General features: G+C 41.0%; 2 protein-coding genes across 3 annotated transcripts; one reads left to right on the plus strand and one right to left on the minus strand.

Annotated features, from left to right (window-relative positions):
• The first annotated feature begins 823 nt into the window (after nucleotides 1-823).
• Nucleotides 824-8,714, plus strand: nmt2 (N-myristoyltransferase 2). Of its 2 annotated transcripts, none has more exons than XM_055048038.1 (12): nucleotides 824-998; nucleotides 1,383-1,503; nucleotides 2,391-2,532; nucleotides 2,953-3,071; nucleotides 3,156-3,247; nucleotides 4,384-4,500; nucleotides 4,581-4,751; nucleotides 4,833-4,941; nucleotides 5,023-5,193; nucleotides 5,276-5,443; nucleotides 5,707-5,844; nucleotides 6,559-8,714. In XM_055048038.1, the coding sequence occupies exons 1-12, from the start codon at nucleotides 886-888 to the stop codon at nucleotides 6,577-6,579; spliced, it is 1,482 nt and encodes a 493-aa protein (XP_054904013.1). In that variant the 5' UTR covers nucleotides 824-885; the 3' UTR covers nucleotides 6,580-8,714. The 2 variants fall into 2 exon arrangements, with proteins under 2 accessions (XP_054904013.1, XP_054904014.1); XM_055048039.1 differs by having other exon boundaries at nucleotides 1,386-1,503.
• A 594-nt stretch (nucleotides 8,715-9,308) lies between these two features.
• On the minus strand, nucleotides 9,309-11,883 carry rpp38 (ribonuclease P/MRP 38 subunit). The gene is made up of 2 exons (XM_055047451.1): nucleotides 11,242-11,883; nucleotides 9,309-10,424 (listed from the first exon to the last, which is right to left on the minus strand). The coding sequence occupies exon 2, from the start codon at nucleotides 10,415-10,417 to the stop codon at nucleotides 9,566-9,568; it is 852 nt and encodes a 283-aa protein (XP_054903426.1). The 5' UTR covers nucleotides 10,418-10,424; nucleotides 11,242-11,883; the 3' UTR covers nucleotides 9,309-9,565.
• Between the last annotated feature and the right edge of the window lie 742 nt (nucleotides 11,884-12,625).

Below are 12,625 nucleotides of genomic sequence, written 5' to 3' on the forward strand. Positions count from 1 at the left end.
GAACTCTTATTTATGGTTTACCACAAGCCATGTAGGGGATGCATCAAACATGGACTGAGATGAGAGAGAAATTGTATTTTTTTGGTCTACATACATTATGCAACATCTGAAGTAAAACTAACACTGCACATCATAATCAATAAGTCATCCAGCAGACAGACATATTTTTGAGTAAAAAAAATGTTTAAAGTTGATAAGCAATTTGAAAATATCTCTTGATAGTTATGTGTTATTGGAAGACTGGAAGATTAATACCTACCAACACCAACGATTAAAATAAATAAACAATGGCTGTTGGCACAAGTAAAGCCTGGTGGGCCCCCCCAGGCTTACAATACACTGTGGGAAACCTTGACATGTGAAAACGGTTATAATAATTCAAAAAGAGTCCCAGGCTCTACTTCATCCTTTTGGTTCAGTATTTCTCCATACAACATAGAACAAGGCAATAATTTATTTTTATGTTCCCCACAGCCAGCCAGTTCGTGTGTTTTTCAGAAGGTATTGATTGTTCAGCAGGCTTTCTGTAGGGCTTAAAACATTGGTATCAGACTGCTTACTTGCTAATTTTCAGTAATTATCATGTGTTGTCTTATATTAAACAATTAAATATTGTTTGGTTTTTCTTTTTCATTTTTTCGTATTGTGTCCTCATATGTCATTAAAGCGAACCAACAAAAAAACATTGACCTCTGCTCCCCCTGGTAAATTTGGTCTGTGTGTATATGGGTTTTGATAAATGTCAGTTCCACCTCCCTTATCCTCTAGGGGGTGCTATTTCCCTCCCCATACTTTCTTTGTTTTTATTTTTTTTCCCCCCATCTCTCGCCTCCTGTCAGTGAGCCTCTAAAAAAACCGCTAGCTGGCAGTTTTTTAAGCATCTTGATGATGGCGGAGGACAGTGAGTCCGCGGCAAGCCAGCAGAGCCTGGAGCTGGACGACCAGGATACGTGCGGGATAGACGGAGACAACGAAGAGGAGAATGAGCATATGCAGGGGTGAGGGCGGCCTGTCCCGTCGGGTGCGGGGGGAGAAACGCTCTAACGTTATTGCGAACAGCCTGTTTATATGTGTGAGGCTAGCGCAGCTAGCTAGTCAATGTTAGCTGGCACAAACACAACCAAGCGACAAACAGGCAATTGTTTAGAGATTTTTTATTTATTTTTTAGTTTAACTTGTTTTATATCGCTAGAATATGTGACCTTATTTGGTATTTTAGCCGCCTGGATGACATGACAGCCATTAGAGCGAACCGTTAGTTGGCTAACAGCAAGTAGCTCAGCTGTCAGTGGCTGCTGTAGCTCAGGTTAGCTTTGTGTGTGTGTGTGTCCAGCAGAGTCAGTTGGTCATTTTTTTGTCCCGCGTGTTGTGTATCTGTGCAGCAGTCCGGGCGGAGAGCTGGGGGCGAAGCGGAAGAAGAAGAAGCAGAAAAGGAAAAAAGAGAAGCCCAGCTCGGGCTCTGGAGCCAAATCTGACTCTGCTTCTGACTCTCAGGAAATCAAGGTCTGTTGAGAATGATGAGCTGAACGACTGCACCATATTAGTTATGTAAAAGAAAAAAGAACAAACTTTTCATACCTTTTGAATATTTTTTTCCCTATCAATGTCTTTTATTTTGATTTTATATGACATACCAACACAAAGTATAATTGAAAAGTTATAAAGACCTTTTGAGCATTTTTAATAATTGATTTTCTGACTGAAATTGCAAATAATGTTGAGTGCATTCATATTCATCTTTCTTTACTCTCATTCCGCCACATAAAGGCAACTTGTTGCCTTCAGAAGTCGCCTTAGTTGTGTTAAGAATCCACCTTTGTGCAGTTTGAACTCCATCTTTCCATCACGTCACACCAGCTGTTTCTGCTCCTGAGGAGGACATCCATCCCCCACACCATGATGTGGTTGGGAGATAACATTCTTTTTCTTAGCCCACATTGCAATTTGCACAAAAAAGTTTTGGATGCTTCATATTTCTTTCCTCATCCTTTCTATCAGTTTAGGTTGTGCTGTATTCTTTCCATTTTGTGGTGATGTATTGAACAGTGTTATTTTTTTTTAAACTTTATGGCACTTTACTTGTTTTGATTATATAACTTGTGAAGCAAATTACTTGCCCTGAACTTTACTGGTACACTACTTTGAAGTATGCGGTTGTAAAGTGAAGAAATGTGACAAATTTCAAAGCGTAAATACTTCTGTAACGCTACAACTTCAGGATATACAGTTGTTTGCATACTCAACTCCTACTTATTCTATAAACTAGACTTGAGTCCAGAAAGCCAAATTAACTTGATAAAAGCAGTCAAACCATCACACATTGTGCAGGAAAAAAATGACCTGACCAACGCAGCTTAACGGGTTACATAATGTCATTTTTATGCTTTCAGAACCCTGGCTTGCCCATTCAGAAGCTCCAGGACATCCAAAGAGCCATGGAACTGCTGTCCTGCCAGGGTCCAACAAAGAGTATCGATGAGGCAACCAAGCACAAATACCAGTTCTGGGACACCCAGCCTGTCCCAAAGTTAAGTAAGTTTCAAATGAAGTCAGCAAATACATTTACAATCAATGGCTGCTGTGCTGCAGTAAACGCTGTTTTGTTTAGCAACTGTTTACGAAGGACATTCATTTTCTAACTAATGACTTTTATTTTATCTGAGTTGCTCAGGGTGCAGTGCTGCAGAAGAGTGTTAGCTATACTGCACGTCCAAGCTTTTCCCTTGTGAGTCATTATATTAAGCAGTTTCCATCCCAACTCTTGCCCATCTCTGAGCAGGGCTCATGTTATGGGGACACCCGGTCACCTTAGGACCAACACAAGCAGGATTTAACCACTCAGCTCTTCTGCACTCTTTAAAATAAAGTTTTAAATATAGAAAATGTTCTCCTTCTTCTTGTGTTGTTTGGAAAATAATGCGCCACTGAGAGAGAGATGTGCTATTTTTGTAGATGAAGTCGTGACAAGCCACGGTCCAATTGAAGCTGACAAAGAAAACATCAGACAGGAGCCATATTCTTTACCTCAAGGCTTTATGTGGGACACTTTGGATCTTAGTAATGCAGATGTAGTAAGTGGGATGCTTGTATTGGGGTGGAAGAAACTAATGAGGTCACTAATAATGATCTAATTCAAGGTGTCTTTCTGGTTGTAGTTGAAAGAGTTGTACACGTTGTTAAATGAAAACTATGTGGAGGATGATGACAACATGTTCAGATTTGATTATTCACCAAACTTTCTCAAATGGTAAGTACCTTCTGCATTTGATTACAGTGCTGCTGAGAAGTTTACATGCACTCATCGTGTGAATAAATATCATAATGTTATGTATATGAACCATTGTGTAGTCCTTAAGAACTTGGTGTGAAAATGTGACTTTATTCAGATTTTCTCAAATCTTTGCAGGGATAAATTGTACATTCTGAGTCAAAAATATACATATAGCTTCACTAATATTAGGACGACTCTCTTTTAGTACGTATCAGAGACCCCACAGCCTTTTTGTAGACATCAACAAGGTTCTGTTACATTTTTGTGTGGCTATTTAACCACCATTATTGACATAATTGGTGTACTTGATTAAAATTGACTGGCTTGCTGGCACAAACTATCTTTTATGCTCAAACGACACATTTTCAGTACGGGTTAAGATTAGGACCATTTCAGAAGCTTAATGTTCGAAGAATAGAAATACACTTTATTGTTCTTAGTTTGCTTTTAGTGCTACAAAACCAATTCTGTGTCGTTTCCATTTGCATGATTGTTTTTCTTATGTCTCTCTTCTCTTGTTCAGCTAATCAAAGACTGAATGTCAAATTCCGTCTTTGATTCCAGTGAAAAATGTTTGTTAGGAATAAAAGTTTATTGATATTTGTGTACTTGTGTTATTATACGATTAACATATTTCTTGAAAATGGTCTCAAAACAACACTATTGCTTTCCTCTGTTACTTCTGGGACAATTTATCTTCCAGAAATCTTAACAACTTGTTGTGAAACAGTCGAACCCTCAGTATGATGCTACCTCCACCGTGCCTGTTCTTAGGTTTGGAATCCTCCAAAAACATGCTTGATGTCATGGCCAAAAAGTTACTTCTTATCTGAGAAATGTACCAAAGCGACTGAGAAAAAACTGAACAAAAAGACTGATCAAAGGGTTTGGGATATTTTTGAGCTTGTTTGGTTGAAATAAAATACACGGTAATCACTGAAGTTTTCTGCTGTGTAATTGTTCCATGCTGAAACAATAAAAAGTTCAAGTGAATCTTTAAAAGCTCCAAATTAACAACATATCATTTTTCATGACGAGTCAGTGTAATCTTCTCATAAGCCTTTTTGCTTTTACTTTATTATCCACTTGCTGAACATGTCGCTGTCCCTCAGGGCTCTGCGTCCACCTGGTTGGTTACCGCAGTGGCACTGTGGAGTACGAGTGTCCTCAAATAAGAAGCTTGTTGGGTTCATCAGTGCCATCCCTGCAGATATACGCGTCTATGACACGTGAGCTCATCTAACCGGGCCTATAGGTTCTGCAGCAACTCGGGCAGTGATTCAACCCTCGTCTTCCCTTGTTGGTGCAGGACAAAGAAGATGGTAGAAATCAACTTCCTTTGTGTTCATAAGAAGCTGCGTTCGAAGCGTGTCGCTCCTGTGCTGATCCGAGAGATAACGCGGAGGGTGAACCTGGAGGGAATATTCCAGGCGGTGTACACAGCTGGAGTTGTGCTCCCTAAACCCGTGTCTACATGCAGGTATGACGAACCGTGCTCGATGTAGAACATGGTGGCACGGCATCTTCCCATTTCACTACCCTGTTCTTTTCTTTTTTTCAGGTACTGGCATCGTTCGTTGAACCCGAGGAAACTGGTGGAAGTGAAATTTTCCCATCTTAGCAGAAACATGACGTTGCAAAGAACCATGAAGCTCTACAGGCTACCAGATGTAAATAATTCCACTGATCTCACTTTTTTTCTTCTAGTAAGAGAAAATAAACAACCGTTTTTGCTCCTTTGTGGCATAAAGATCACTAAGACTCGAGGCCTGCGGCTGATGGAGAGACGTGACCTCCACCAGGTCACTGAGCTGCTGCAGAAATACCTGAGACGTTTCCACCTCGCACCGTCCATGGGAGAAGAAGAAGTTGCTCACTGGTTCTTACCGCAGGAAAACATAATTGACACTTATGTTGTAGAGGTCTGTGCATCTACTTCCTGTCCTCAAGCTAACAACTCTTTGTTGCTGTTCTTATGAAATGACGTGCTGTTCTCTCTTTCAGACTGCAGGGGGCGAACTGACAGACTTTACTAGTTTCTACACATTACCCTCAACTGTGATGCATCACCCTCTACATAGGAGCCTGAAGGCAGCTTACTCATTCTACAGTGTTCATACTGTAACGCCACTACTGGACTTAATGAATGATGCACTGATCCTGGCAAAAATGGTAACGAGCTACTTCCTACCAAAAACCTCAGTTCCAGCAGTTTTTCTCTCTTAAAGCAGTCAACTGTTTGTGGTTTAGATCGTTTGTCGTCACCAAATCATTCCTTTTAATTGATCTGAGTAAAGAAAGGCAGAGAATATTTTCTGAAAGTGAACGTGACGTCGCTTTTTAAACAGCGTATGCAACATATCTGAACTGCATGTAATTAAATGTAGAAACCAAAGACTCGTCATCTCAGTGTTTGTTGTGTGTGTGTTTGACAGAAAGGTTTTGACGTTTTCAATGCCTTGGATCTGATGGAGAACAAGGTGTTTCTGGAGAAGCTGAAGTTCGGCATAGGAGATGGAAATCTGCAGTATTACCTCTACAATTGGAAATGTCCCCCTATGGATCCTGATAAGGTCAGCAGCATCTCACCGCAACACCTTTTGCATCTCATCATTTTAATTTGAGGATATTTTGGTCTCTGTGTTGTCAGAAAACATGTTTCAGTACTTGAACAATGTGAATGGAACATTGAACAGGGTTCCTATAGATACCTCAAAAGTATAGCATTTAATTTCTATATCTGGGATAAGAATGCAAAAAGCAAATAAGAGTAGAATAATAAATATTTGTACTTTCATGATTTATTTTCTCCCTCACCGCCAATATGTCCTAGTTGTTCTTTTGTGTGTCTTCCATTTATTCTTTCGCTAGATTTCCTGTCTTTCCCAGTTCTTCTTTCCTTCTGTCTTCCCCTTTTTGTGCTTCGTCTTTCCTTGTGTCCTATATCTTCTTTTCCTGTCTGCTTTATTTTTCTTCGTTGTCTTTGTTTCTTGCTTCCTTCCTTCAGACTGCAGCGTGTAGGATTGGCTTACTCAGACTCATTGTGAACTTTAGCATTTTATGCTATAAACTGAACACAGAAACTAAAACTGATGATGCACACTATCATGAACTGTTCCACAAGGATGATCCATTGAATCTCTGAAAACAACTCAAGTTTTTGCAAAGTTTTAAGGCCGACTTTATCAAGAGTTCCATTGTATTTATTGACGTCGGATCTTTTCAGTGTTGATTAGTAAATGTAGGGTTAGAGCTCATCTAACAATCTGCTGGCGCTCGTGTTTCAGGTCGGTCTCGTCCTCCAATAGCGGCTCGTTTTCACTGCTGCTCCACAAACGGGCGTCGTTAATGTTGGCTTCTGGATTCTCCTCACTTGGACCTGCGGGTCGCCCGAGCTCGACAGCGACATCTTCCACAAGTCAACCAACCTCATGACCGGGCGGTGGTCTCATTAAGAACTCCCGCAGGCAACCCGGAGGCGAAAGCTCCTCAATCATCATCCTGAATGTGAAGTCATGCTATGCCTGAGATATCCTTACAGTTACAGTGCTGTTGACATGCGCTCCCGCTCCCAAAACACGACGCTCGGACGTTTCAGAGGATGCCTTGGCATTGTGAATTTTGTTTCTATTTCTTCATTCTCTACAGACATTGTCAGCAGGGGGCTTGTATGAAATACCTGTTCATATACCTATGTAAATGATGATCAACGAGGCAGTTACCTTTCTACATGTTTATCCTGTCCGGTCCTCCATCGTGCCGCTGCGCCATGTATTGACTCTGTTTTCATATCACTGTGGTCAGTCATGTGGCGGTTTTAGGCCTATCTAGGATTAGAAACGGTCAGAAAAAGTGTTTCGGACTCCTACCGAAACACTTTTTCTTCAGTACACGTATGTAACTAAGGAAATCTCGTACAAGACAACACAAGAACGGTAACGCGTAGTTTACATTGAAAACAAAACCACATTTATTCCTGTAGTTCGAGTTGCAGGTTTGTGAGGGCTGATCTAAAACCTTCTTCTTCTTAAGTTGTGTGGAAGTCGGTGGCTTTTTAATGACGAATGTACAGCATCGATGAAGCACAATTTTACAAACAAGTCAAATGGTTCGCTTATAAAGATCTTAGACGTTTGGTTTTGACAAATGGTGGGACCTGTTTTCCGTTATAAAGCTGACTTTTTGTCATTTTAACATTAAACCCATACATGTGGTAGCATTTACTGTTGCACTCCATCACTGCTGTTTTTGGTACACTTTCCAGTTAGCAGAAGCTCTAAAAGGCAATATGTTTCATTTTGATTGGGAGTTTTGTTCAAATTAAATTGATTATTGGCTTCAAAATGGAGCAGTCAAGCAACCGCGGTCTGTTGTTTTTAGTTTAGCCATTGCCACTTGCAAAAAAACTTGACAGAGAAATTCTCTGGTACAGATAAGCTACTATAAAGTGGCCACTGGTTCTGATGTGCAATATATATCAATATGTCAAAACTTTTAAAGCCAACCACTGGATGACCTGAACCTGGGTTATGAAATCAAACTTTAATGAATCAAGAAGTCGAAGGAAACATTTGATACATTTCCGTAAGTTCATCACACATTTTGTCTTGGCTTTCTGAAAACCTTTTTCTTTTCTTTAAGACATTAAAATATGTAGTGGGTCATTTTGTTTTAGTGTGATGTGCAGCTAGATGTATAGAAGTTGTTATATTTGTTAATGTAAAACATCAACTCTCTCTTCTCCCCGTATGTTTTTGAGGGTATTTAGCAGCTGAGCAAAGTCTTTGACCAACCACTTGTTTTAAGGTGGCGTCTCTGTTTTTGTTTTACCTTCTTTTTGGTGGTTTAATGTTTGTGACTCTGCAAAATGTAAGACAAACAGGCAGCATCTGCTTTTTTTTTTGTTTGTTATGATTTTTATTCTATTTTTAATTGCTCATTTTGTATTTGTTTTTCTCACATTCCATAAAGATTGGCCAGAACGGGACACAATCATTGGTCAGTAAAAGCTCTTGAGTCCACCTCACAAGGAGATGCTACAGTCATTCATTTCACTCTGAAAACCGGTTTCTGCATCGGCGGCGTGCCTCGTGTTGCCTGCAGCGGCTCGGATGAACTCTGTCGGTTCTGCTCCCATGTTGACTCCAGCATTGATGGTTTACAGCCACAAGCTTCAGTGGCTGAGACAACCGCCTTGTTTTTATTTTCTTTTTTTCCTTTAGGAGATCTGCAAGGTCGGGCGATGAGTGTATGTCCGAGTTAACATCCAGTCACACTGAAGAACAATGTTTTTAATTTAGAACCATTGTAAACTGTGAAAAAGCTGAAGAACCTGTACCAGCATCATTTAGGCATAAACCCAGTGCAAATACCAGTCTGTTACAACACATCAGCTATACCAGCATGGATATTTGATTGAATAAACTCTTAAATTTTAAAAAGGTACGTGGCTCAGATGGCGTTTCTTTTTTCGGTCAATGCTGAGATTTATTTTAACGATGTCCTCCAGTTAGATGTTTTTTTGTTTTGTTTTTTTTTTAAAGTTTTGATTTCCACTGAAGAAATCAACTAAATGTTTTCAGAAACGTAAAGGAACAACATGCTAACTCTGTTTTGTGTATAATCAGCTGGTGTTCGCATTTATTGGCAGATTGGCACATTCTGACACCTGCGAGTTGCATTTAAGTTGCAACGTGTTCATTATGTGTTAGAGACATATTATTATAGCTTTAAAAACTACATACTACAGAACAAACATGAAAGTCTTGGTGACAAATTCACTATAAAGTAAGTTTGATTTTTATAGAAACAGTTGGATTGCAGATTAAAAACACCATGTGGATATCTGGTTCTAACAGCATATTTAAAGTTAAATAATGACTATTGCATAACTAAGTACTTTATCATTCATATATATATTCATAAACATACTTTTATGAATTCTTAAGATCACAACTTGCTCCTTTGAAATTTTTGAGATTTCACATATTTCAACTCATGCAAGAAAACTTAGAAATAAAACACAAAGCATCCGGTCTTAACTTGAACAGAATGGTCTTTTATTAGATTTTGCAGAACAGCTTTTAAGCATTATAAATAAGGTTCATGAAAGAAGAAATACCACAACGACGCAGCTGAAAACTAATGTTTTATCACAAAACAGTAAAAAGATCAATTAATTGAAAGCTAAACTTTCATCAAAACTGATACGATTGAAGCTGTTATGATGGCTGGAACCTCAAGTTCCACCAATATGCAAATAAAATAAAACGAGAAGAAACATGTGAAGATCTTTCATTTCTGTTTCTGCAGTTTTATTTTTCTTTTCTTATCGGGGTTTGGAACAATTCTCTTTACTTTCAGAGGCAGCAGAGTGCAAGACAAGGCAGAGTCTGTGATTTCAGGTTCAAGCTCCAGTTTCCGTTTTTGTGCTCTTGTCCCACCTTCCTCCTCCTTCCCCTGCTCCTCTTTCTCCTCTTCCTCCTCCAGGTCAGCCGTGAGATCAGCTGGCACTGCAGCTGCTTCATGTGTCAGCCAATCAACTTCCAGTGAGGGCACTCTGGGTGTAATGGCATCCACCGTGTCTCTGAACATCTCCTCGTCTTCAGACGAACACCGTCTGAACCCCAGAGCGAGGACGCTTTTGAGCCCCAGCAGCTCCGCCACGCTATCGCTCAGGCGGGGCACCTGGCAGGCCGGCACGAATCTGGTCGCGCTGAGAGCGATCAGGTGGTCCGTCATGAGCTGCGGTCTGACGGACTTACAAACAAGCAGCAGCTGCAGCTGGTTCCTCTCCAGTGCCTTGGTGACCTCGTTGATGCCGATGGCCAGCTGCCGTCTGGCCGCCGTATCTGTCCAGCCGTTTCTGGTCGGGTTGGGCCCCTGCGCCTCCTCGCTCGCCTGGGGAACAGGTTCCGCAGCAGCATCTGGTTTATTCTCCATCGTTTTCCTCCACTGGTGAGGCTTTTTCACCTCTTCCTTCTTGAGGCCTGTGGCAATTAATTTGTCCTTTAAAGTTCTCAGGATGAAATCCTTGTCTTTGGGTAAAAGTGGGCTCCATTTTGCACTGAAGGGTGACGTGAAGGAGGCCTTGCTCTGGATCTGCTTTCTGCGAGCTTTCTTAGATAGTTTTGCTGCAGGTGCCATGGCTCATCTAGATAGTAAAACAAGAAAAATCAACTTAACACAGAAACTTTTCTGTATTTTCAGCAACATTCCTCACTATGATCTTTATGTAACGCTGTCTCTGGATTCCTAAATATATTTTTTGTCTTATTTTTCAACCATTGCTGATTTGCTCCTCATTAAATCCTTTCCTCAACCTGTACAATTTTCTCTGATCCCACGACAGTAACACAAATTTGACGAATAAGCCTCTCCTGTTTAAAAATGAGTCTTCTCTTGCACCAGGAGTCATAAAACTCAAAGTTTGTGGCCATTTATGCTTTGAGGCCAGATTTATTTATCTGTTTGACTAACAGATAAATAAATCTAACAGTCATACAGAACATGTAAGAGTCAATAATTTTTTCTGTTTCTCTAATAAATAGTTTTCTGAAACTTCAACTTAAATGCCACAAACCTGAACATAAGGAAATAAAATCCAGTTTATTGTTATACTTAAAAAAAGAGCTTCATTTTCCTTTCTTGACTTTAACTGCAGTGTCAGACAGCTGTTATTGAGAAAACCATCAGTTCTTTCAGATAAAATTATTGCTCAACAATTCTGTATTAAACGTCACTTCGTTACTCATCCTGTGCAGGAACAACATATACAGTCTATCGTTATAAAAATGGCCTTTCGTCTCTTTTGGGGTTTGTTACTGCAGGCTTCAGAAGCTGTAATTCTCAGACCATTTTAAAATGGGTTTATATCGACATGTTTCTGATTTATATAAACCAATGTTACCTTTCGATGTCTTTTCACACGCTAACGATATAAAAGAAGTGCGTTACTGTTTTAAACATACCTGTGTTAATGCTGTTACGCTTAGTTTATCTGTATTCGTTTATTTTGATGTCGGATTCGTGTCTTCAGTCCTGCACGGGGCTCACAGGGCGCCACCATCTTGTTTGAATTTAAAAGTTTACCTTTAGAAACAGCGCCCACTAGCGTAGAGGAGGCAGCATAGCACTAATGATAAGACGAGATGCACTAATATTAGCATTTTCTATAAAATACTTATTTTAGCTTTTTTTTCTGAGTTCCAACCAAGTGGCACACTTTGGCACGCCCTGTTTAAGTTTCTACATAAATCTTCTAGCTGGGGGCTCCCATAGCAATGCATAGTAGAGCATTAACTTGAGAACTGCAGATAAAACCTTCAGTGTAGTGCAGGTTTTATCTGCACTGTTAACCTGTCAGGAGCTTGATAGATGGCTTGAAATTTTGATAGGCTTCATCAACATTACACTGTAAGTTAATCAGATAAACCATACAGTTTATCTAAACTGCCAAGATCAAATACACACACATGGCCATCCACACAGGCAAAATATCTAAGTAAGGAAGTGCAAGAAAAATCTCAAAGAAATTACAGGATGAAATATTCTATCCTGTTCATTTCCTAACTGCCTGATCCCTTTGGTAGTCCTTCACTGAAAATGTTGAATCGCTCTAGTCTCATCCCTCCCAATGGCAACCTGCCCTGGGAAGCCTCACTGAAGGCTGAACCTCAAGACAAAATCACATCTGGGTCACAGGGATACTCAAACCCCTCCACCACGTTAAGGTGGCGATTCTGCGGAGGGGTCACCAGCAGATCGCGATGGATGTTTAATCCAAGGGATCCCCATCCTGAGCAAGCACAAGGCAACAGTGGAGAGGAAAACTCCCTTTAAAAGGAAGAATCCTCCAGCAGAACCAGACTCAGGATGAGCAGCCATCTGCCGAGGCTGGCTGGCTTCAAGAGGGCAAAAATAAAAAAAAACACAGGCAAAAAGTAACACGATGAGACTAAACTGGAACAGAAATTCTGAAACAAGAAAACAGTTTCCACACAAGCCACCAGACACTGGCAAGGCCCAGGCTCCGACACCAGGAACTAGCAAGGCCAAGGCTTCGACACCAGGAACTAGCAAGGCCCAGGCTCCGACACCAGGAACTGCGAGGCCCAGGCTCCGACACCAGGAACTGGCGAGGAACTGGCGAGGCCCAGGCTCCGACACCAGGAACTGGCGAGGAACTGGCGAGGCCCAGGCTCGACACCAGGAACTGGCGAGGCCCAGGCTCCGACACCAGGAACTGGCGAGGAACTGGCGAGGAACTGGCGAGGCCCAGGCTCCGACACCAGCAACCGGCGAGGTCCAGGCTTTGAGGCCCAGACACTGACACCGGGAACTGGCGAGGCCCAG

This window comes from Poeciliopsis prolifica, unplaced genomic scaffold, assembly GCF_027474105.1.
Source record: "Poeciliopsis prolifica strain line A6 unplaced genomic scaffold, Auburn_PproV2 SCAFFOLD026, whole genome shotgun sequence".
NCBI classification, from domain to species: domain Eukaryota; kingdom Metazoa; phylum Chordata; class Actinopteri; order Cyprinodontiformes; family Poeciliidae; genus Poeciliopsis; species Poeciliopsis prolifica.

Excerpts from the sequence above, each read along its gene's own strand:
- nmt2 (XM_055048038.1), top strand. The coding sequence starts at position 886 with ATGATGGCGGAGGACAGTGAGTCCGCGGCAAGCCAGCAGAGCCTGGAG. Across the intron at positions 999-1,382 it reads GAGAATGAGCATATGCAGGG|CAGTCCGGGCGGAGAGCTGG; the intron begins GTGAGGGCGGCC and ends GTATCTGTGCAG. Across the intron at positions 5,194-5,275 it reads TTGACACTTATGTTGTAGAG|ACTGCAGGGGGCGAACTGAC; the intron begins GTCTGTGCATCT and ends TCTCTCTTTCAG.
- rpp38 (XM_055047451.1), bottom strand. The coding sequence starts at position 10,417 with ATGGCACCTGCAGCAAAACTATCTAAGAAAGCTCGCAGAAAGCAGATC.